Here is a 25,778-nt window from a genome sequence, read left to right on the forward strand (position 1 = left end):
ACAAAATACATCTCAAGGCTGCTCACATACACAGCCACTGACAATTCCAAGTACATATGTTCTTACTGCTGCACACACACATACCTCACACACATTCACGCACACACATATATGTTCCAATACATGCTTAAGTACACTCACAAGCATTCTGACGCCTGCTCTCACACTCACACACACACCCACATGCATTCTGATATCTGCTCACACACTCAGACACATATTCCAATACCTACTCCCACACACACTCACATACACATTCTGAGACCTGCTCACACACATGCACACTCACATTCTGAGACCTGCTCTCACACACACATTCTGAGACCTGCTCTCACACACACACACACACACATTCTGATACCTGCTCTCACACACACTCACATTCTGATATCTGCTCTCACACACATTCTGATACCTGCTCTCACACACACACACACACATTCTGATACCTGCTCTCACACACACACACACACATTCTGATACCTGCTCTCACACACACACATTCTGATACCTGCTCTCACACGCACTCACACTCACATTCTGACACCTGCTCTCACATGCACTCACATTCTGATACCTGCTCTCACACGCACTCACACTCACATTCTGATACCTGCTCTCACACACAAATTCTGATATCTGCTCTCAACACATTCTGATACCTGCTCTCACACACACATACATTCTGATATCTGCTCTCACACTCAATCACACTCATATTCTGATACCTGCTCTCACACACACTCACGTTCTGAGACCTTCTCTCACATACACTCACATTCTGATACCTGCTCACATGCTCATACTCATTCTGATACCTGCTCACACTCACACACTCACATTCTGATACCTGCTCTCACACACACACTCACATTCTGATACCTGCTCTCACACACACACACACATTCTGATACCTGCTCTCACATGCAATCACACATTCTGATACCTGCTCTCACACACACTCACGTTCTGAGACCTTCTCTCACATACACTCACATTCTGATACCTGCTCTCACACACTCACACTCACATTCTGATACCTGCTCACATGCTCATACTCATTCTGATACCTGCTCACACTCACACACTCACATTCTGATACCTGCTCTCACACACACTCACATTCTGATACCTGCTCTCACACACACTCACATTCTGATACCTGCTCACACAAAGACTCACATTCTGATACCTGCTCACACACACTCATTCTGATACCTGCTCTCACACTCACACTCACATTCTGATACCTGCTCTCTCACATTCACACACTCACCGAGGACCCTTTCTTCCTCTTGTTGCTGAGCCCTCCAAAGCGGAACTTGAGCCCGGCCACTTTTTTCCCCTTGCCCTTTTTTTTCCCATCTTTGGAGCCTTTGATCTTCTTCCTCACTCCAGGCCCTGGAAAATAGCAGTGACAACAACCAACAGCTGCCAATGGCCACTCGCTCACCATCAGAACTTCTTTTAGGCCTCACAGTAACCCACCCTGTTCAGGTAAGGAAACAGGCTCAGAGAACTGAAGCCCCTTGCTCAAGGTGACACAGCAAGTAAGGGGGAAAGCCAGAGAATTATTCTGGCCCATTTGTCTGTTCTGATCACCAGGCCTCATCTCTTCTGGGATCAGCATAGACATGGACCACATCGGCCAACCTTCCCCCCCCACCCCAGGAAGGAGGGCCACTAAGGAAACACCACCTATCTGTGGTCCCTGCCTGTGCCCCTAGAGGGAGGCCCTGGGGCAGGAAGCCCTATCCCCAGGGTGCCAGTCTCCAGGTTCTGTCCCCAAACCCAGGCAATGCTGGCACCACCAGCAAAGTCACCCACCTCTGCTAATCCCCCCAGGAAACTCTAGCTCCCAGGTGGCCTGCAGGACTGAGCTGTTTATATGGAGCTGGCCACAGGGCAATTAGTCACCTGGGGAGCAGTGAACCCCCAGCAGCCTCCCACAATGGGTGAGGCATAGAATACAAGGGTCTAGAGGCTGGGGGTCACATTCTGCCCAGGTGGCCTCGCTGGGCCCTCCTCCAGGACACCCCATGCAGTGACCAAGAGCTGGGAGCCCAGGGTGCCTTCTGTGGTGCCACAGAAAATCCATTCCAATTTTTCAGGCTCTGAACAAGCAGCTCAAAGAATCGATAGCTCAGCGGCTGGCGCCCGAGAGGAAATGAGAACGCACAGCGGGCTGGGCTGGGCAAGGGACCAGCTGGGACTCCTCCTGAGACCCCAGTAACCAGGATGGAGCAGAAGCAGACGGCGGAGGTGGAGAGTAGTCTCTAAGCCCCATATCACCCTGCCACCAGCCCCCTTCAGAGGCCTGCAAATGGGCGCCAGACCCCACCCTCCCACAGACATGGCACCCTAGCGTTGACCCAGAAACTACAGCTCCTAGGGATTAAACCACAGAGTCCCCAGAGCCCCCTGGCCCCCACCAAAACCCAGATCAGGTGTGCAGGAAGGCCAGGCTGCTGGCATCCCACCACTGCGAGCCTTGTTGGAGGATCAAGGCCACTAGCACCCAACAGGCCGGGAACCTTCCACCAGGGGAGCTCATGCCCCCAGGGTCTTCAGGTCCCTAAAAGCCTCTGCTGTCCCTATTCAACCCACCCAGACCTCTGCCCTGAGCACTGATCAGATTTGGGATCTAGGCCTCCTCTGGAAGCCAGCCCTGGCCACACCCACTCTGCTCTGAGCTCCTACTAGCTTCCTGCATCCTAAAGTTGAGTGTCTGGGACTTGATTCTCTCTGCACAGCTGCTCCCCTGAGGGCATGGCGCAGGGCCCTGCACACAGTGGGTACGCAGACAAAAATGGACCCATGGCTCCCTTGGGATTCCTTTTCCTCAGTGATGGTGCAGCCTTAAACCCAGGAGCCCCCCAACTCCCAGAAGGGTAGGGTTAGAATGGCTCCGTTCTGGGGTCTCCGTCTCCCTCCTTCTCTGCTCTCCCCAAAAGGTAGGCAGGGCAGAAGCTCCAATGCCTGCACCATGGCTGAGAAAGAGCATATGGAGGCTACAAGAGCATCAGTTCCTTCAGGGACCACCCAGCTCTCCCTCACTGCCTCCTAGCTCCACTTATAGCATCCAGGGAGGAGGGCCTCTGCCCTGGAGGATTGGCACCTGCCCATCCTAGCCTCACCCTTGCCCTCCTTGGTCTTGGCCTTGCGGATGGGCACTGGCTGGGGTGCCTGCTGGGGACTGATGGCCAGAGGGGGGGCAATGGTGACCGTCTCTACCGCCGCAGCCACCGCGGCCGCCGCTGCCGCCGCTGAGCTGCCCTTGAAGGGGTTGTTGGCACTGAACTCCCGCCACTTGGCACCCAGGACAGTCATCATTTTGGACATGGGGATCTTCGGGTTCTTCTTGGCGATGAGTGGCCTGTGGGGGGGAGGGGCAAGAGGGTGAAGGCAACACCTGGTTGTGGGGGCAGGAGCCACCCCGACCCCCGCAGGACCACCCCTTCTTCTCCCACACAACACTGTGTGGCAGCAGCTCTGTGGGATCCAGGGATCCGGGGATCAGGAACACTGGACAGAGAGGGGGCCCCTGGGGGAGGGGAAAGCGCTTGAGACAAGAGCAGGCCCCAGGCTCTCCCGGTTCCCTCTTCCCGCAGTGGGTGCTCTTCTAACTGGGTTCCCAGAACCCTGCAAGACCTGCGGGGCCAGCAAGAGGGCCTGCAGCAGGCGCCGGGCCTCTGGTCCCACTTCTAGCCCATCTGAGAGATGCCATGATGGCCAGAGGCCCCCAGACACACTGGGGCCACCATCCCCAAGGGGGAGAAGAGGCTCAGGACCCTGCGAGCAAGGGCAGGCGGGCATCTGTGAAATGAAAGGGACTCCCGCCCCATGCCCTGCCAGCTCTGCCCACAGATGAGGGAGCAGGCCTGGCAGCCCCTCCCCACATGGGGCACTGGCCCTATGGCCCCCTCCCAACTTGATGCTCCCTTAAGTGCTGTCCTTGAGGGCAGCCCACATGGACGCCATGCCCAGCAGCCTGGCCCCACTCTGCCCACCTGAGGAACTGGCTGAAGGCCTTGTAGTTGGTTAGCGTGTGGTAGTCCTCCTCAGAGAACAGGTAGTCCACGTCATCCAGGCCCCACTCGGCCATGAGCTGCCCCGAGGACTTGGGCTCCTGCGGAGTGGGTAGGAGCAGCAGAAGTGGACCCTCTAAGCTGCACCCCCCAGTGCCCAGCCCAGGGGGCCTCGGAACGGAGGGGAGGGCTGTGGCTGTAGTTCAACAAGGGTAGTTCTTCTCCCCAAGCACTACTGAAAACATCCCAAAGCATCCTAGTGGGACTGTCTCAGGTGCCAGCCTTGGGGGGTGGGGTATGAAATGCAGGGCCAGTCCATGTGGGGGCTGGGAGAAGGCAGTATGCACCTGGAACCTCCATAAAGGGACACCCACTGACTGCAGGGAGTAAGCCCAAGGTCCCCCAGCCCAGGCCCCTCTTGAGAGCCAGCTGCCCAACTAGCCTCAGGACCCATAGGGGGGAAGAGGAGGACCAGCTCTCCGGAGGAGTACGTCCCAGGAATTTGGGCAGCAGGACTGAAAAGTGGCCTAAAAGATGGGTTTCTGGAGGGGTGGTGTCCTTGGGGAGGGAGCAGGGTAAGAGGGGGCCTAAGACATATTGAGGCAACCCTGGGTGTTGCAGAAACTTAATGCAATCAGCTGCTAACCAAAAGGTTCGTGGATAGAGTCTGCTCAGAGGCACCTCAGAAGAAAGGCCTGGCAATCTAATTCTGAAAATCAGCCACTGAAAACCCTATGGAGTACAGTTCTACGCTGACACACATGGGGTCACCATGAGTCAAGTCAACTCCACAAAACTGGTTTGTTGGTTGGTTGGCTGGAAGGCATGCTGAGGAGAAATGAAGCCTCCCAGATGCTCCCAGGAATGGCTGCCCATGGGCCCCAGGGAAGGACAGGCCACTGCAGGGTCCCGGGCACAGGAAGGTGTATCCTGGCTAGGGAAGAGTCACAGGAGCCCAGCAGGTGGCAGAGCCACATCAGAGACCCTAGGTTCCTGCTTCCCTTTCCAGATGGGGTCGCTGAGGCCCAGGGAGACATGTGACTGCCTAAGGGCACACAGGGAGCACGAGAGAGCCAGCCAGGCCTCAGATCCCAAAGCAGAAAAGGCTGGCTGGGACCAGAGGCCACAGGGGCGGACAAGGGTGTGAATGGGAGATTGGGCTCTGGAGCCAGATGGCCAGCTTTCCAACCTTGGTCTGCCATGTCCTGACAGTGAGAGGTGGACAAGTTACTCGACCTCTCTGCTCCTCAGTTTCATCATCTGTAAAAAGGGAATCCTAGCAAGTACCTGCCTCACAGGAGGAAGTGAGTTAGTCCAGGTGCTTAGAACAGTGCTATATCAACAGGTGTTAGCAAGGGTTCTTACCCAACCCATCCTGCCTTCCTCCTTCCTCCCAGAATCCCAATTTCCCTTCTTCACCACACCCCTGATCCAATCAGCCAATCAGCACACTCCACTCACTAGGTCCCAGTCATCGGTCAGGGTGGTCTCCTGCTTGGACAACTGGGACACAGATCTGCTCCAACTCCTGCTGAATGGGACAGTGGGTAGCCAAGATGCCCAGAGCTGTGTAGCCATGCCTGGCCTAAGCACGGAGCTGACACCACAGAGATGCAAAGAAACGGGTCTTGATGAACCCTGAGTTCCACAACCCTAAGGGCCCCTTGCCTCTCAACTCTCCAGGGTCCTGAACCAATAAACCATTTCGCTGCCTAAGCCCCTTGGAGCCCTGCTTTCTCTTCACACACAGCCTCCCTTGGTCCCAAGTGCCCTGGGGCTGATGATGAGGGTGGCAGAGAACCAGGCCTGCTTGACCATTAGGAGGGCCCTGGAATCAGTTCTTCCATTCTTTGACAGTTCATGGACGTCCCCATGGCACACGCCATTCTTGAAGGCCATGCCTGTGGTCAGCACACTGCTGGGGTGGCCAGCCCGTGCAACCCAGCCCCAAGACTCCCGCTCAGGAAAGCTGAGCCGCACATGAGCGAGTGGGTGATACTGTCACAGGACACCTCCCAAATCACCCCTACAAGTTCCTCTCTCAAAGCTGTCAGTCCTTGGCTGTCATCAGTCACAGATTACTCACAACACACCTACTGACTAATGAAATCACTGGTGTCAGAACTGCGTGAGTCAGAGCTCCCTCCGTGCTTCCCAGCTCATCATTCACGGTTTCTGCCGCACTCAAGAACGGCTGTACTAACGTTTACCGAGCATGTACCCTTAAATCCACCACCAGCCCAAGTGGCACCTCGCGCCACCACGAACAAGCAAAGGGACCGAAGTGTCCTGGGTGACTCACTGTCATCCACCTGTCCACAGGCCTTACCCCCAGCCCCTCCAGCTCCCCAAGGGCCCCACAGTGCTGCCTCTGAGACTTAAGGGGCTGCAACCAAAACCAAACCAGTGACCACCAAGTTGACTCCAACTCACGGCTACCCCATGTGTGTCAGAGCAGAACTCTGCTCCATCGGTTTTCAATGGATAAGTTTTAAGAAGTAGAGCTCCAGGCCTTTCTTCCAAGGCACCTCTGGGTAGACATGGACTGCCAACTTTTCAGTTAGCACCTGAGAGCATTAACTGTGGGAACTCGCCTCAACTCACACAGTTTCTGATGTCCATGGGGAGAATACTTTCCCCCACAGAGAGCGGCAGACCCATCTATTTAGCTTTTCTGAAGCATGGTCAGTGGGAGACCTCTTTGAAATGCCCACTTGGGCAGCATCTCAGACCACGTGCTGAATAACAAAGTTCCTTTCTACCATCCATGGAGCCATCCACCCACCTCTGTGCCAAAGACTCTATTTGTTGTTTTATTTTCCCAAATTGTTCCAAGCTAGAGGCTCCTGACATGAAACTTGAGCTCAGAATATCCATCACCCTCCCCAGAAATAGCTGAACACTCATGCAGGCAAGCCGCTGCCAAGAGCAGCCAATACATCAGCAAGACGCTCTGCGGAGTTCTTCCACAAACTCCTCGATTCCATCCATCGTGACTGCAAATGTGTCTCTGAGACTTCCAACTACGGAGTTTCTCATAAACTAGGAAAACCAGTACACTGCCAGGGCCCCCCAGCCCAGGCCCTTCTTGAGAGGTGGCTGCCTGACTGGCCTCAGGATCCCTGGATGGGAAGAGGACGACTAGCTCCCTGAGAGGAATATTTTCCAGGAATTTGGGTGGCAAGTCTGAACAGTGGCCTGAAAGATGGCCTTTCAGAGGGGAGGTGGCCTTGGGGAGCGAACAGATTTAGGGAATGCCCAAGGCATTGGGAGTTCCTGGGTGGTGCAAATGGCTAACACACTGAGTTATCCAAAAAGTTTGAAGTTTGGGTCCACCCCAAGGTGCCTCAGAAGAAAGGCCTGGCAATCGACTTCTGAAAAATCAGCCATTGAAACCCTACGAAGTATCATTCTACCATGATTGACACAGGTAAGGTCACCATGAGTCAGCATCGACTTGACAGCAACAGGTACTGGTACTGGCAAGACATGTTGGGGAAAAATAAGGCTTCCAGGATACTCCGTGCATATGTGTGTGCGCGCACGCACACACACACACACACACACACACACACACACACTTACAGACCCATCTGCCCCCAATAGCCAGGGGATGGGAAGTGATTCTCTGGCCCTTTGGACTCCGGGGCTCCCAGGTTGGAAGGCAGAGAACAGAAGCCACAGGGGGCTGAGCCTCTCCAAGCAGACATGTCCTCTACATGAGCTCGGGTCTCCATTACCTTTAAGCCTCCATCATCATGATCATCTTCGTCATCATCCTTCTTCTTTCGCTTGGCTTTTTTCTCCTTCTTGTCCTTGAGTTTCTTCTTCTTCTTTTTATTAGGAGAGTAGTCACTACCTTCACTCTCTGACTTCTCTTCCAGGTCCTCTTCATTTTCCGACAGCTCATCATTGCTCCCCTGGAAGAGAAAGGAGGACAATGAGGCCAAGAGAGGCCCAGAGGAAACCCAGAGTCCTGGGCAGCAGTGCAGCCCCAGAGCAGCCTCCTAACTAGGGAGCCAATCAGCCACACCCGGATACCTTCTGGGTCAATTGTTCCCATTCCGCCGCAGCGTCCCGGTGCTCTTAGGCTCAGCACCCAAGCCCAGCTGACAGGCCCTGAACCGGCACCAAGTCAAGGGTCTCATCTCCCGACTGGGCAGTGGCAACTGGTAGAATGTGCCGGGGTGACGAGGCCTCTTTGGAAAGCAAACTTCTGCACTGGGCAAGCTAAACGCAGCCTGCTTGGATTTGCCCCTGGCATGATGCCAAGTCCATGTCAATCACAACCAGGTTTTTATGGGCTTTAGGGTTTTAACAAGCGTCATGTGATGATGGCACTTGGACCCAGTAATTCAGAGCAGAGGATGTCATGCCAAGAGTCCAAAACAAGGTGCAAGGAAAAGCCCAGAGCACAAGTAGACACCTAGACACAGGCCTGCCTAGCTCCCAGCTCATGGATGGGACCTAAGGAATTGATCCTATAAAACCTATAATTAGTATGATCCCAATTATATGAAATATCTAGAATGGGCAAGAATATAGAGACCAAAATTTTCTAAGTGGTTACCAGGGGCAGGCAGGAGGCAGGAGGAAAGGAAAACACAATGCGCAGGGGACACTAAGCTTCCATTAAAGGTACTGGAAAAATTCAGGAATGCTGATGGTTGGACAACATGATGAATGTAATTCCCATGACGGAACTGTGTATGTGAAGATAGTAGAAATGCCAGATGTTCTGCTACCTATACCCAAACCAAAAATCCATCCTTTATTGTTGAGTAGGTTCCCACCCGCAGCGACCTGATAGGACACAGTATAACTGCCCCATAGGATTTCCAAGGAGTGGCTGGTGGGTTCGAACTGCTGACCTTTTGGCTAGCAGCCAAGCTCTTAAACACTGCACCACCAAGGCTCCATACATACTTACCACAATAAAAACAAATTAGAAAATTATCTCCAGGCCACTTACAAGCAAGAGGTCCATACGATAGTTCTATTTATTAGTGATCTAAAAATATTAGTATTGAATGATTAAAAAAAAAAACTATAATTAAGGTAGAGCGCACACCCCAGCTCTAACTGCTTCGGCTTTTCAGGGCCGGTGGCACAAGCCCACCTTCCCCACCACCCCCACCCTGGCTGCTTCCTTTCACTAAGAGACAAGGTAATTTAGGCAGCTCTTAAGCCTGGCTTCCTTGATTTAGCTTCCTGTCTGTACTGGCAGAAAATGGCCCATTTATACAGAGATAGGGCATTTACAGCCAAAGCATCCCTACCAGAAAGGGACTGGCCCTCAGAGAAAGCTGTTTACTCATCGCCTGTAGAGATGCCAGTCGGCTGGCAATGCCCTTCCCGGCCCCTCCCAGCCGGGGTCAGGAAGGAGAGGCTGGGAAGTGAGGCAATCCCGGTTGCCACAATTACCAACACTGGGCTTGTTATCTTCCTGATTGCTATTAACTGTTTTCAAGGTGAGCAAAAAGAGACATGGGGAGAGATGGAGAGAGAACTGCAGAGCTGAAAACTGCACCGGGAAACAGCACTGGGGGTGAGGGAGAGGCACAGGAGCAGGTGGAGAGGGAGGGACAGAGAGGAGGAGGGAGGCGGGTGGAGAGGGAGGGGGTAGGATTAGGGGGAGCAGACTGGGGAGGTCAGCACAAGCAGCAGGATCCATCCGGAGACTCTCAGGAGCCCCCGTCCCAGATCCCCGCCCTTACAAGCCAGCTGCTAAGGAGGTGACCACCTGCTTTTTCCTTGGACAGAGGTTGCAAATGGGCACATTCCATCACTAGTTGAAGGTGACAAGGTCAATGATAGGGGAGTGTCCCCAAGCTAACATCTGGGAAAGAACCCCACCCCATGCTCCCTGCATCCCCAGCTCTCCTGGAAGCTCAGCTAACTCTCCTGCAGGCTCCACGGGGACTCCTGCCAGACCCACTGACTGAACCCTTTATGCCCGTTAAGCTGCAGTTGGGAGCAGCGGGGCCTTTCCGGAACCGGGTGTTTCCTGGAATTCTGACTTAGTCACGCCAGGCCCCAGGGGACCTCTGGCCTGGCTGCAGCCCTACCCTCTGGGGCAGCTCCTGCTCTCCGGCTGGTGACGATGCAGGGCCCTAGGACCCCAGCTCATAGGCTCCATCTCAGTCCTCTGGGGAGGCGCAGGCTGACGGGGACACATCCACTTCCCCCTGAGGGTGTCAGCACTCTGCCAGCTTTAACAGACCACCTTTCCAGAGGCCTGAGAGACACCTCATCCCCGGCCCCAGCACTCCAGCAAAGGTAAGCATGGGAGAGGGGAGCCATCATGGACTTCAGCACCACGGACAGATGCTGAGGGCCTGCCTGGGGAGGGGCACGGGTCCACCCTCCGCTACCCCAGGGCAAACCCTACCAACCCAAGCAGAGATGCCATTACAAGGGGTCCTAGGGCTCCCTGGGGAGTGCAAAGCAGAAGAGAGCCTCAGAGCTCTGCCCCTTGCTAGCATGAGACTTGGGCAGGTCACCACGGCAACCTGAATCTCACTTCCTCACCTGTGAAATGGGTATGCCTAAGAGGGTGGTTAAGAGGATCAAAGATTACATAATAAAAGTCCCTAAACATTTTGTAAATGGAAGAAACCCAGATACAGAGAAGCGATGCTTAGAGACAGTGGTGGGGGTGGCAGGGGAAGGGCCCAGGCCTCACAGTTATGCCCAGGGTGGGGGAATTCGGCCAGGTCGGAGCAGTCTGCATTCAGAACAGCCTCCGTTCTCTGCCCCTACACCAACATGACCAGCCCCCATGATTGGCAGCTGCACTTCCTTTCCTGGCTCTCAAACCAGCCTGATTGTGGTAATACCCAGGAAATGCCCAGATGACTCCGGCTCTGCTTTAAAAGCCAAAGATACAACCAAGGCAACAAAATGCAGGAAAAAGCTGCATTTTACCCCTTGTTTCTGCCAACACAAATCCAGACTGAGCTAAAACCAACGACACAGACATCCCCGCATCTGGGAGATGGTAATAGGGTTAGTGGACATGCGGGTGGGCATAAGGGGTTGCTGTGACCTGGGCATCTGGTGGGAGCAGGCATCACCGCCGCCCGGAGGTGCAGAAAAGTGAGGAGGGGCCAGTGAGGTTCCGAAGGCAGGGCCCAGAGGGACGAAACAGGTGGGCGGGAAGGCGCCTCCAGCAGATTTCGCTGTCTGGCAGAAGCAGCAGTGTGGGTAGGGTGCGGAGTAGGGGTGGGGGTGGGGGGACCAGGACTGGCAGAAGGCCCCAAGCCAAGCACTGGTGGGAGGGCTCACCCAGGGTCCACTCCAGAGTGAAGTGGGTGAGCAGCAGAGCAAAGCTCCCCAGTGAGAAATGAGCCAGAGCTACAGCCAGGCACGTCTACAGCTCACTCGCTCTGGATTCAGCAGCGGTCTCTCCCCTGCAGTCCCCCACCTGGGGCTCAGGCAAAACAGCAGCCCTTCATTTCACAGCGAGGTGACTTCTCCCTTCTCAGTCCGACCCCCTGCACTGAGAGACTGTTAAAGCTGAAGCTCTGACCATCCCAATCCCCCCAGCCCCTGGTTCTCTCTATGCCCTGCCTTCTTCCCAACCACACTGCCTATGCCCAATCCCTTGCACCCCCCTCCCACCAGTCTCATCTCTTCTGAGTCCTCCTTCCCACACCACGGGCTGGTGGAGGGTGGGGTACACAGCAGGTCTGTTAGAGATGGGATTCCCTCTGACAAAAAAGTCTGGGTCTGCAGCATAACTCTGCACCTGGTTGTTCTGACAGCTCTAGACCTAAACCTTTTTTTTTTTTTTTCCCAAAAATCCTTCCTTGCAGAGAAAGGGGCAAGGGAGAAGAGCAGCGAATGGTTCTGAAAACAAGCTGCAGTGGAATGATCCATCAGCGTTAACAGCAGCCAGTGGACAAGAAGGGAAGAACCAACCAAGAGCCAGGGGTAGACCAGCTGTCCAATATCTTGAAGCTCAAGGGGTGTGTGGATCAAGCCACGTTCAGAGGAAGAGGACCAGGTAAACCAGTTTGCTGTTGAATCACCTTGGACCCATGGCAACCCCATGTGTGTTAGAGTAAAACTGTGTTCCATAGGGTCTTCAATCCCTGATTTTTCAGAAGTAGTTCACCAGGCCTTTCTTCCAAGGCACCTTTGGGTGGACTTGAACCTTCAACATTTCGATTAGCAGCCAAGCATGTGAATCATTTACACCACCCAAAGACGCTGAAACCCAGGCACTGACTACTAATTCCCCAATAAGTATCAACCTTAACCTCTCAGTCAGAGAGACTGAGTCACACTGTGTGTTGTGAAAATCAGAAGGCAGTCGGGGCTTTGACCTTGGCACTGTCCTCTGGGCTGCAGCAGCCCCAGACATGACTGTGGAGGATTCTCCAACGGCTGGTAGAATCACCTTAGTGAACTTGGAGTTCCCAAGCAGAACCCTCCTGCAAAGATGCTTCAAACACCTCCCCCAGGCTGCGTGAAACAGGAGCTGAGGCTGGCAGGAGGGGGCTCTGGTCCCCAGGCCCAGCTGAGGGCAGAGGAGGGACCAGTATGGTGCCCACCCACCCTCCCTCCTTCCCAGCTCTGCAGATGCTCCAGCCGGAGGCCTCCTCTCTCCTTCCCTTCACGCCAGGGCTTAGCACACATCTCCTGCGAAAGAAGGCATTTCCACTCAAAAGGAAGGGCTTGGAGGCTTGGTCATTCTCAATTTGGGGTCCTTCAAGATTGAGAAGGAAAAAGGAGGGATGAAATATGAGCCTTCCCATTCACGAGTGTTATAAACAGTTATAATTTAGCACTGAATAATTGGTTGCTATGGGAACCGCTGCAGTACAGGTTGAAATCATTTCTCCCTCCTGCACTCCGGTCTGACAAGGAGCTTCATCTACATATGCTCAGGTTCCGGGCAGCCCGGTTATTTTATGTAAATCAGAATCCCAGACTTGCTGCCTGCACCTCCCAACGCCTGGCCCCTGTGCAGCCTCAATCCACCGCCTTATCTCTAAATCGGTGCCACCTGGCTGGAGATAGACGGGAGAGAGGGGGGAAGTTCCCTTCCTGTATCCTGAGGACTCCGGAACAGTGGGAGGGCAGGTGGGCACCCGGCTGGGCACACATGGCGGCTCTCTGGCTGCAGCATGGTTCAGACTCAGGATCTGACAGGTGCTTCTCGCCAGGCTCAAAGGGATGCAGGGAAGGGGGCCACACAGGTCCAAGGGTCACTTTGGGGCTTGCGTGGCACTGCCCGGGCATCTCGAGGCCTCCTACCCCTCTTGACCACATTTGCATCTTGGTAGAGAGAGGTGGGAGAGAGGGTGAGGAAGCAAGGGGAGGGGGAGGAGAGAGGCCGGCAGAGAAGAGGAAAGAGGGAGGGAGAGGGAAGGGAGGGGGAAAGGAAAGCAGGCAGGAGGAGGAAGGAAGGGAGGAGAGGGAAGCAGGAGGGTGGGTGGGAGAGAGGAGGAGACTCCAGCAGAGGGACCAAGCCCAGGCTAGCCTGAGACAGACAGACAGACAAAGATTCCAACACAGGCTCAGAGACAAAAATAAAAGCATGGTTTCTGGTCAGTCCACAGACAAGAGGGAGCTGTCTGAGACAGCTTGGAAAATGAAAAATCCTGCATGGTTTTGTCTCTGGGTATGAAAAAGGCAGGAACTGGGCCTCCCAGGCCTTGGAGGCCCCCCCAGTGCACCCTGGCACCTCTACCTCCCCTCTCCCAAAGCCCAACACCGCCTATCTCGGCCGCCGCACCCTGTGCCCAGGAGGGAGAGAGAAAAAAGCCAGCCCTGCTGGGGTGAGGGGCTTCCACAGGCCCCGGTTGCAGCATCCCCAACCCCGTGGCTCCTTCATCTACATTTGGAACTAACCCAGAACGGGGCAGGCCCAGCCTGAAGGCCAGAGATCCCAGGGCCAGACAATGCTCCCCCTCTAGGCCCAGCCTCCACCCAGATCCCCTGGAAGAAGCTGCTGGAGAGAAATGAGGAGGAGCTGGGTACAGGATGCATGGCAGGAAGCCCCTGCCCTCAGCCACCTGTCGTTATGGCAGCCCCATGTGACGGAGTAGACCTATCCCATAGGGTTTCCTAGGCCACAGTCTTTAAGGGAGCAGATCACCAGGTCTTTTCTCCCACTGAGCGGCTGGTGAGTTCGAACCATCGCTTCGAACCAAGCGCTTAACCATTGCACCACCAGAGCTCCTTTCCTCAGCCACTAGGGACCCCAGAATCCACCTCCACCCCAACATCCGCAGAGCCTAGGTGGACAGGAGGGTGAGGGATGGGCATGGAGGCAGCAGAACCAGAGTCACAGGCAGTCTGGGCACCTGTATCCTCCCCCCACAAAAAAAAAAAAACCCAAACCCGTTGCCATGGAGTCAACTCTGACTCATAGTGACCCTATAGGACACGGTAGAACTGCCCCATACAGTTTCCAAGGAGCACCTGGTAGATTCGAACTGCTGACCTTTTCGTTAGCAGCCATAGCTCTTAACCACTGCACCATCAGGGTTTCCACCTGCATCCCAGGCTCTGCCAACTCAGAACCATCGACCCCTTGCCCTGCACAAGAACTGTCTGCCATGGTGTGGTACCAGAGGGGAGGGGGCGCTGAAGCAGGGCATATGGAGCCCCCCTATGTCAGAGGAGCTGACTCCCTGCATCTCAGTCAAAGATGTGCAAAGGACCAGCTATAGGCAAGCCTCAGTGCCAGGGCCCCTCCCTCCCCTCTCCTGCCTCCACTTCCCCATCTGGATAATGGGAACAGGGAGCTCCACCCCCCTCCCTAGCCCCTCAGAAGATGCTAGAATCTCAAAGCATGGGCCTGTGTGTCTCACTGAGGATCATGGCAAGTGGGAGCTTCCATAGCCCTCTCACCTCAGGGGCTCCCCCAACCCTGGTCCTTCCCTCAGTCCACTAACTTTCCCGCATACGGCCCCATGCCAGCACCCATGGCAAGGCGTAGGGTGTTCTGGAAGGGGACAGACACACGGGACCAGGACCACATGCAGAACTGCGTGAGGACCGGGCCTGCGAAGGCAGCAGGGATGGAGGGTGGATCAGGCAGGGAGAGCTGGCCTTGGGGGATGCTGAGGATCTCTCCATATGACAAAATGGCAGTCAAGGCATGGAGAGGAACATCAGGTGTGACTGCAATACAGGTAGGGAGGGGCTGTGGCCACGATGGCCTGGAGGCCAGGCTTAGGAGCTGGGACAATGGGGCTGCAGAGGGGCATGATCAGATGTTCACTTTAGGGTGCTCCCTCCCCATGAAAGAATGGAGGACTGTAGGGGCAGGGCAGGGCCAGAAAAGGAGAGCAGATGCAGGTGATGGGCCTGGCAAGAAATGCTGACACCAACCACAGCAAAGAGGGTGGAAGCAGGGGCCGTGGCTGAGGTGATTCTGACCAGAGGAAGGAGGCCCGGACATCTCCTGCCCTAGTCTTTCCCCAGTTCCCAACAGGCCAGCCAGAGGGTGACCAGTATGGGGACACAGAAGCAAGTCCAGAGTGGCTTTGCCATCCAGACACATCCAGGCTGACACCAGGACACAAGCAGGAGACACAGGCCAAAGGTGGAGATGAAGGCCTCCCAAAGGCACACCAGACCTTCCCCCACCATCCCTCACATGTGAGAGTGCCCTAATGGTCCACAACTGTTTGGCCCTCAAAAGAAGCTCAAGAGGTATAGTGAGTTGAGTACCGTCCTCCCAAAATTCGCACCCACCCAGATACTCAGATTGTGACCTTATTTGGATAAAGGGTCTTTGCAGATTAATCATACGGGAGCAGGGTGGGCCCTGAGTTCAATAACTTATAAGAGAAGAGACATAGAAACAGGCACAGAGGAGAAGACCATGTGAAGATGGAGGCAGAGATTGGAGTGATGTGTCTACAAGCCAAGGAACACCAAAGATCACCAAAAACACCAGAAGCTAGGAGAGAGGCATGAAACAGCTTCTCCCTCTGAGTGCCCAGAAAGAACTAACCTTGCCCCCTTGATTCTGGACTTCTGGCTTCCTGGACTGTGAGAGAATAAATCTCTGTTGCTTTAAGTGGTCCTTTGTTACAGTGAGCGAGGCAAGGTGATTGCACCTCTCTTATTGCAAATACAGGATGCCTTCTCACGCTCCCCTCCACTGCCATCTCTCCCTCTAATAATTACGGGAGCCCCCTTGATTCTCCCTGTCCTCTGTGGTTGTTCCCCTCAAAGCAGCCAGAGGGTGCTTGTCAAAGCCAAGTCAGATCATGTCCCTCCTTTGCTCAAGGCCTTCCGGCCACCCCATCTCATTCAGGGTATAAGGAGAGACCCACAGTGGCCTCAAGGGCCTCCTTGCCTTGGAGTCCCTCATTCCACTCTGGCCACACATCCTGGGACATTCTGGAACATTCCATAATGTTCTGGAACAGCCAACAGGCATATCCCCTTACCACAGAACTTCTGCACATCCCCAGGTCTTCTCGTGGCACCCTCCTCACTGTGTGTGTGTCCAGAGCCCTTGCCCTAAGGCACCAAGGGCATTGATATGTCACCACTGCACCTCAACACAGCCACCACACCCACTTCTCTCACTGCAAGGCTGGTGGGTCCCACTTTGGGCACAGAGGTGAGAAGGAGTGGAAAGCTGATGACAATTCCCCTTGGGGCATCAACTGGGACAGGACAGGCCTGGCAGCGGGGTGGGCTGGACAAAGCTGATGCCCTTGGCTCAGATCCCACCTGAACCCCAGTGACCCTGGGCAAGTTCATCACTGAGCCTCCAGGCCCTTACCAGCAAAGTGAGATGCATACCATCACCTCCCTTGCAGGACGCCTGGAAGACCCCAGATGACACTCAAGACGAGCTGGACACTCAGCATGCAGTGAGCAAACAAATGGGAGCCCCTGCCACTATGTGGTCCTGTTATATAATCTGTCCCCCTCCCGGTGGGAAGACCTTTAAAGGCAAATCAGCCTTGGTTTCCACATCAGTTAAATGGGTGTCCCACCAATTTCTAAGGCTTATCTCAAGGATAAAATGAATCCCATCAAAGTATTTTGAAAATACGTTAACGGGATAGGGAGACAAGGGGTTCAGTGTTCATACCATCATGCCTCACCAACCAGAGTCAGCTGGAGAATGTGACGACCTCTCCTACCCAAAACCAGCTAAGAACCAGGAAGAAAGTAACAGAGGCTCCAGCCACACGGAAGCCACGCAGCTCCTGCACCTTACTTATGAGCAAAGCCATTCTTGCGGGGCGTGAGAGGAGGTCTCCTTATTCTCCTCTGAATTCTATCAGTTGTATCAGGTTTCCAAACTCACAACAGATCGGATGCAGCACATTAGAAGGGAAGAGAACTGCTAGAAAGCCGATGTGTAGACAGCAGCCAGATGTGGACACTAAGGGTAACAGAGGCAGAAAAGCTGAGAGACGGGAATACAGGGTTTAAGCAGCAATCCAGGGCCCCTGAGTGAAGGAACAAGGGACACTGGGGACTTTATTGCATCATGGCCCAGGACAGTCATAACGAGAAAAGGATCATTGATGCTCAGGACATTCTGCTTAAGAAAACAGGGACATTTCTGATACATTTTAGAAAGGCTTCTATAAATGATGCTTAGCACTGCAAGTGCACTTTGCTGTTTTTCACCCAAACTCAGCTGGATGGAAGGCCGCCCTCAAAGGCCCGTGTGGCCTGGGGGGCAGTTACCCCACCCCCTCCACACACCTCTTTCTTCTTCCGCTTTCCTTTGGACTTGTTTTCCTTGAGCTTCTTAGATTTCTTCTTCTTGGGGAGGCTCACCGGCTCCTCAGGGAAAAAGTCATCGAAGCCTTCAAGGCCACCATCTTCTTCTTCTGGGAGAATCAAAAGGAGGAGGGAGTTACTCTGCCGCATCCCCTAGGGAGACCCCCAGGGACCAACCAGGGGCAGAGTCTGCTCAAACACCTATCTCCATGTTCACCCAACCTGGGCAGATCACGGCCACCCTGCCCTCTTGTCTGGAACTCCCAGCCCCACTCACCCTCTCCCCTCTCCTCACTCACTTATAATCTCCAGCCCCATCTCTATTCCCTGCAGACAAATCCATCCACCCTCCCCACCTGCCTCTTCCTGACCCCTCAAAGCCACACACCCCCAGACCCAGCGAAGTAGAAAAACATGGGAGAAAACACCTCCCTAACCTCTCTAGGCCTTTCCTTTCCTCATCTGCAAAATGAGACAATAATAACCTACCCCTGTTGGATAGTGCTCAGGAAACATTGAGACTTGCTGAGCAAGAGTTAGCAATGAACTAAGTAACCTTGTTGACATGCCCCCCAGGGAGAAAGCAGCTTTCTCAAATCACAAAGCCATCAAAGCACATGCCCGGAGGGTGGGGGGGGTCCCTCAACACAGTGGCTGACCCAAGGCCCTATTCTCTGCCCTCCAGGATTCAGGTGTGGCTGGGAGGTGGTTCATGAATGCAGGATGCTGATGGAACACAGGACACCCAAGAACCAGATGGTGTCATCATAGCCTGTGCCGGGGAGCACAGAAGACCCCCAACAAGGAGGATCTCAGGACACCCTGTGGAACCAAGGACAGCATTTCCTCTCCCTTCCTGATGTGCGCTCCCACCTGCACCCCGCAAGCACACACAGATACCTGCAGGCCCCACCCCAGCGACACATCACAGACACCCACATTGCATTCCTGCTGGACACCAAGAAAAACGTGACATTCCCAAGGGAGACACTGCATCCACGCCATGTGGGGGGTTTCTCAAAACTGCCATGATTCCTGACTCCTTCTCTCTCTTCAGGAATCAACAGGCTCGAGAAGAGGGGCCCGGATTGAGAGGCAGGACATCTTTGAGAAGAGCCATGCTGTTGAGCTCCATACCACCCTGGAGAGGGGAGAGGGTGGGCCTGCCTCCTTATCACAAACCAGGGTGGGTGCTCTCAACGGGCTACTCAGAGGGCTTCAGGTGTGACCCCATGGCGGGGCACAGTGGCCCAGGGTCTGACTCCAACAGGGAAACAAGGGATAGAGAACGGCAGTGGAGCCTCGAGTTCAGAGACCAGATGTGGGCCACAAAGGAGAGACAGGGGTAGGGTCCCCTGGGGGGTGCATGGTAACAAGAAGCCACAAAAGACCACGCACAGTGGAGATACATCCACCCCACACCTCCACCAAAGCAGCCTCCAAAAGGGGCCCACAGAGATCCGCCTTCCACACCAGCCCCTGGTCCCAAGCATTCACACCCAGCTGGCCTGGATCCAGTTCAGGAAAGATCCCTCTTACCCACGTCCCCAGGTATAGCACCCATGTATGCCCCAAGGGGTGATTGGAGGAGGCTGAACAGGCAAAGAGAAAAGCCAGCCGGGACTCCCAGCCCAGCCTGGATGAGGTAGGGGGAAGACCCCCAGCCCAGCCTGGATCAGGTGGAGAAGACACACAGAGAACCTCAGAGTCCATTATCACATGAGACCAGGTACGTGAGCAAGTGGAAGGAGGGTGACATGTCCCAGCCACCCAGGAGAGTTTCATCCAGGAAAGGGGTGTTTTTGGCTGAATCAAGTTTAAAGAAACAGAGACACCCCAAAAATATTTTTTTCAGCGTGCAACATCGTGGTTGGTCGACATATGGTCACATGACCTGCACGGTGTGCAGACACACACATGCACAGGCACACATGTGCACACCAGTACCCACCCAGTGTGGACACGTGCACTGCCGGTCTTCCAGTCTCCCCTCTTTCCCACAGGCCCCACCCACCGGCCAGGACCCTAACCCCCCTCAGAGCCTCAACAGGACAAGGGGGGAAGGATCCTCTCTCCAGCCCCAAGGCGGCCTGGCCTCCTGGGACCATGGCCAGAGGAACAAGAGCCTGTGCTGCCAAGACAGCCCCCCGGAGTGGGGGGGTCATCTCGTGCCCAAGTCCCAGCCCTTCCCTGTTTTAAGGGAATGCCAGCAAACACAGAGCTGGAGAGAGGCAGGCCCTGGGTGGGAGGGGAAGCTGCTGCAGAGCCGTGGCTCCAGCGTGGCCAGGCACCAGGCATTCCCAGGGACCAGCTGGGGTGTGTTTGGCCCCACAGAGAGGCGCACTGCTGAAAAGGACTGGGCTTATGGAGGGATCGGCCAGGGCTATGGCACTCAGGGGACCCGGCAGGGAGAGAGCAAGCCCCCAAGTTGAGTTTCATGTGAGTTGGGCTCCCTGAGATCTCCCTGAGTCCCAGCCCTTAGAGCTCTGAGGTGGAAGAGGCAGGGATTTGGGGGAGCAGTTGAGAATGTGTACGGGGACTACCAGCATGGGGAAAGGAAGCGAGCTTATCCTGGAGTGGGAGGCCTGGAGCGGGGGTCCTGGGGAACAGTGACAGGTTGTGGAGTGGGAGGCCTGGGGTTGTGGAGTGGGAGTGGTGATGGGTGCTGAGGAGTGGTGATGGGCCATGGGAGGGGCAGTGGAAGATTCTGGAGTGGGGGCCTGGGGGATGAGTCCCAGTAGGGTGGTTATGGATCCTGACGGAGCAGTGATGTGTCATGGGGGAGCAGTGACAGTCCTGTGGTGGCAGGGATAGGTCCTGGGGTAGCAGGGATGATCCTGGGGGGTGGTGACAGGTCCTGGGGGTGAGGTGATAGGTCCTGCGGGGGGGTCAATGACAGGTACTGAGGGGGACAGGGTTGGGTCCTGGGGGAGCGGTGATCCTGTGGGGGGCCGTGACAAGTCTAGAAGGAAAGAAGGCTAGGGAGGTGCAAATACGCATCCACACCAGCCCACTTCCCAGCCACCTCCGCCTCCACCACCCCCAGCTGCAGGGAGACACCGGGGCAGAACCACCCCCACACCCAGACGGTGCCGCCACCGGTTATGTAAGGGCTCCAGGCTGATGCAATCCGGGGGGGCCCTCCCTCCCGCTCCCTCCTCCCCACTCTGCCATCCCTGTCCCTTCCAGCAGAGCGGTTCCCCAGACCTGGGAAGGTCAGCCCAGCCCACATAGTGACTGACTGACCAACTGACCAGAGAACAGACAAGAGGACAGGTAGCTGTGGGACTGTTCTGGAAGAAAGCCTGTGATCTGCCCATGGGCTGCTCCCTGTCCTGCCTGGTGGGGGGGGGTGGTAAGAAGGAACCCCATAGGACCCCACACTCAGATCCTCCACGCATGGACAGACCCCTTCCCCAGTCCCCAAAAGACCTCCAAGCCCAGGGCTGTCTCACTGGTCCGATGCCCCAACCAAGGAAGTTCTCAGGCTGGCACAAGAGGATGGGGATCCTGCCCTGCCTACCCCCATCTCCAACAGGCCCCTCCTCCGCCTGCACAGCTCTGGTGACCCTGAAAATACCCAGGGGCTGGCCTGTGACATCACCTCTCCCCTCCATCCCCACTCACCTAGACTTCACCCCAGGCCCGTCCTCCCCACCCCACCTAGATAAAAATCAGAGCTAGGGAGTCCCGTCCCTGTGCCCGGGACCCCACCGCTCCATCCTCCGCCAACCCCCGTGGCAGGGGCAGAGCCGAGGATCACAGGGTGCAAAGACTCAGGGCACACAGGCAGCCAGTGGCTCAGGTGGGAGCCCACTGTGTCTGACTGCCTGCAGACCCTGGGCTCACCCACCCTGGGGGTGAAGGCCCTGGAGGAGGACGGGCCACACCTCAGGCCTCCCTGACCTTCCAAGTCCCCACTGTTCCACCTGGCAGTGCCCTCCAGGCTCCAGCCCACCCATCAGAGGCCTGAGGCTCCTATTGATCTGAGCTGGGCTATAATTAGGACCCATTAGCCTTGTTATCTCCTACCTCCTGTGTTGGGAGAAGAAGGAGGAGGAGGAGGAAGCCTGGGGAAGAGGGCTGAGAGGCTGTCGGGGACAGGGAGAGAGTAGGAAGTGGGGATGCAGCCTGGCCAGAGCAGGGAGAAAGATCTTCTGCTGCTTTTTTCTCAGCTCACCCCCTCCTTACAGCCACCTCCCTGCTGCACCCCAGGTTAGCCTAGGCTGAGCCAAGACAGGATGCAGCCCTTGAACTGTGTGGGCCCTTCTCAGAATACAATGTTATCAGAGCGACAGGAGCGAATACTTACATGCCACCTCCACATGATCAAAGCACTTTGCATATATCAATTCATCTAACCCACATAACAATCCTGGGAGATGGATACAATTATTATCCCCATTTTGCAGATGAGAAAACAAGCCCCGGAGAATCTCAGAGCTTGCCCAAAGCTCAGTTTCACAGCTGTAGGTGCCAGCGTAAGGTTTGAACCCAGGCAGGCTGATCTAGGCCACTCTATGTAGTACTCTTCCCTGGTCCCTGCCTCTAGGCATGTGACTTTTTCCAGAACTCACAGACACCCCATATTTACTCAATGTGCATTTTAAAAGCACTGCCTGTGTGCCAAGGTTGGGCTGCACCCTGGGACACTGAGGTGACTCAGGCCAGTCTACCCCAAATCCCCCATGTACACATTCATGGGTCATGCCCCTCTTCCCCAGCTCCTGCTCCCATCTCCTGGGGAGGAGCCAGGCAAGAATGCAGCCTACCAGTGAGGTTTGCAAGCACACGGTGACCAGAACAAAACAAAAGCTTATGATTGTGCACGAAACATGATGGTCATGTGATTCTCAGGGGTCTAAAGATATGAGGTGCCGAACTAGGAGCCAGGCCAAGAGCTCCATCACAGGGTCTACCACCAATGGGTCCCAGCTGAGCAGTCCTTCTGGGGCTTGGGGAAGGGGCTCCTTCTGTCTCCCTGCCTGCCCCTTCCCCCTCTCCCCGCCCCCCCCCCCCCCCACAGCCCAGCACCAAGCAGGGACCAGGACCTCCTGGATTTCAGGAGGAGGACCAGAGGAAGCACACAGGCTTCAAGTCACCACCCTTCCCTGACAAGTCACTTCGGCAGACCCCTCACCTCTGACCATGGGTCTTCATCTGTAAAATGGGTCTAATATTGTCTTTCTCACAGGGTTATGCAGAGAACTAAAAACTGCAAATGAAAAGAGCCCACACGATGTCCAACAGATACTCAGTGACCAGGAGGCAAAGTCCAAAAAAACACAGGAGGGTCAGGAAGATTGGTGGCAAAGGGATGGAGGTGAGGGTCCTTCCAAGCCTGTGGTCCCCAGTTCTGGCAGTGCTGAGCCAGGGTCCTCAGGGCCACCCCAGAGCTGACCAAGGAGGGGGTCACCAAGACTAAGACTTCCCATTAATCTTTGGACCACCTCCCACCCCACAAGCCACGGGCCCTATGCTGATAACGGGGGGCAGTGCTCCTGCCCAAGAGAAGATTAATAATTCATTTATGATATTTAACAAAACCCAGACATCACCTCACCGGTGTCTCATCAGAAGAAGCATCAGTCCTGTGAGCTCGAGGTGGGGGGACATGACAGGACTTTTGGAAGTGACTGGAGCCTAGGGGAGTGTGTGGGATGGAGGGGCCAGGGTAGGCAGGGAGAGGTCCCCCAGCAGGCTCAGAGCACTGGTGGGGAGAAGGAAAAAGAGCCAAGGAGGGGAAGAGGTGGGGAGACAGACCTGGAGGGCCAGGGAGAAACAGGCGCAAAAGAAGGACACAGAGGGACACTAGACAGAGAGAAGGACAAGAATGGGCTCAGGGAAGACAAAGACTTACAGACACAGAGACAAGGACAGACAGAAAAGAGAAAGGAATAGACACCAAGTGAGAGAAAGAGACAGAGAGAAGAAACAAGAACAGAGCCGAAGACAAGGGAGAAAGTCTCGGTTTTACCTACAGAAGCCCCAGAAAGTTACACACCACACACTGTGCTCTGTACCTGGCTAAGAGAAGATGCTCAAGGAATCTATGTTGACTGGAGAGATGGAGGGATGGAGGAATGGAAAGATGGAGGGATGGACAAAGATGAATGGATGGATGAACCGATGGTGGTGGATGAACAGATGGATGGTGGATGGACGGATGGTGAGTGGGGCAGGTGGATGGTTAGTTGGTCAGTTTTATGGCTAGATGGGTAGATGTGTGGGTGGGTAGGTAAATGAATGGATAAAGTCATAGATGGATCTTGGCCCCTGATCAATTCAACGTGAGATGAACATCCCACTGGGCAAGACACCAGGTAAGGTGTGCTAGTCACTTTGCCTCCCTCCTCCCAGAAAAGGATATTATATAGGATCAGGCTCTTTGGAACCTTCCCCAGCCTACATTTCCCTGGGTGTGGCTGGGAAGCTGATATGGCACAATCCCTTGAGAATCATGGCTGTCACTCCTCCTGGCCCCTGGCCCGAGGGAAGGCTAAGATATTCACAAGGCTGGGGTCAGTCCTGTGGGCACGGGTGGCGTGGGCCAGTCAAGTGGCACTGGGGCCAGAGTGGCCACACCACCCAGTCATGAAAAGGGCCAGGCTCTCCAGCTCTGGAAGACTCACCCCTCTGGGTGTGATTGAGAAAGGGCTGGGCCAACAGGGCAGGGAAATGGCTGGCCCAGTGTCAGTCCATAGTCAGGACCACATTTTCAGAGGAAAAGGCCAGGGTTGCCAAGCCCCTCTCCCCACTGCCACCAACCCCACCATGGGATTTCCACTCCCTGCCCTCCTCTGGCCCAGGTCCCCTCTCTCCCAGCTTACTGGATGAGGGTGCAAGTCTCAGAAGCATTTCCTTGGGGAAGGCAGGGTATCCAAGGTGCCCCCCCTTGGATGGTGCTAATTCTAGCGGCCACTGTTGATGGGGCACCTCTTACGGGCTGGGCACTGTGACCTAAACGTTCCATGTGCACCGTCTCACCAGCCCTCATAATAACCCTCTGTGAGGTAGGAAGTGCTACATCCCCATTCTACAAATGGGGACACTCAGACAGGGAGACCGGGGAGCTGGCCCAAGTCATTCAGCTGATCAGCAGGAGAGCTGGGATTGGCAGCCTCATCGCCTGACTCTCGAGCCCTCACTTTAACTAGCCCTCCAATTCCCAGAATTCGGCAGCTGCCGGTCCCTGCACCAACAGAGGTGGGCAACCACCCTGCTTTCTCCTTGGAGCAGACTCACCCACTGCTTCACCACCAGTGGAGCACCTGGCACTGCCAGAGAGCGGTCGGGGCAAAGCCCCAGGTGGGAAACAATAACGCTGCTGCACTAGAGCAGTGCCAAGGGGACGTGGAAGGTGGGGCAGAGTTAAAGAAAAGATGTGACAAGTAAAGTGTCCACTGCTAAGCATGTTCGAACAATAGTGAGACAGCGCTCAAAATACTTGCTCCTCCAGCCGCAAACTACAGTGTTTCAGAACAGGCTGGTCTCAGAACAGGCTGGTCCCTGGTTCATGTGGGTCACAAAGCTCAGGCCCAGGGCTGCAAGGAGGGAGTAGTGGAGGGCTGAGGGGCTGCTGGCCAGCTCTCTGAGAAGATACATGGGGCCTGGGGCCAGGTGTGACCCAGGACTCCCAGCCCTTAGATGCTGAGACTACAACCTTCTCCAGATCCCCCATGGTGCCAGGCACTGGGCCCTGCAGGGGATCTCAAGAGGGGACCACAGACAAAGATGTAAACTTATAAGAATTATTCCAGAGAGTGTAACTGCTGCCAAGAAAATAAAGCAGAGAAATTGGCTAGACAAAGACAGGACAGGGCCACATTTGAGCCCAGGGATCAAGGAGGGCCTCCCCATGGCCAGGCAAAGATCAGAGAGAAGCACAGGCGGGCAGAGGTCACAGCCAGTGCCCAAAGGTAGGACCAGGCTTGGGACGTTCCAGAAGCAACAAAGAGACCAGTATACGGCAGGAGGTGTGGCAGACTTACAAAGGTGACCTGGCTGCTGAGTGGAGGGTGGCCTGAAGAG

The 25,778-nt window shown here is 55.2% G+C and overlaps 1 protein-coding gene across 1 annotated transcript in view; it reads right to left on the reverse strand.

The window, feature by feature from the left end:
* CHD5 (chromodomain helicase DNA binding protein 5) overlaps window positions 1–25,778 on the reverse strand; it is an 81,265-nt gene that overhangs the window by 52,234 nt on the left and 3,253 nt on the right. The window contains exons 2-6 of the mRNA XM_064279922.1: window positions 17,730–17,857; window positions 7,769–7,948; window positions 4,011–4,129; window positions 3,138–3,376; window positions 1,277–1,401 (exon numbers count right to left, since the gene is read on the reverse strand). Coding sequence (XP_064135992.1) covers window positions 1,277–1,401; window positions 3,138–3,376; window positions 4,011–4,129; window positions 7,769–7,948; window positions 17,730–17,857 — 791 coding nt within the window. The remainder of the gene's footprint in view (window positions 1–1,276; window positions 1,402–3,137; window positions 3,377–4,010; window positions 4,130–7,768; window positions 7,949–17,729; window positions 17,858–25,778) is intronic.

The sequence above is a fragment of the Loxodonta africana genome, chromosome 3 (assembly GCF_030014295.1).
Source record: "Loxodonta africana isolate mLoxAfr1 chromosome 3, mLoxAfr1.hap2, whole genome shotgun sequence".
In the NCBI taxonomy this organism is placed as follows: Eukaryota; Metazoa; Chordata; class Mammalia; order Proboscidea; family Elephantidae; genus Loxodonta; species Loxodonta africana.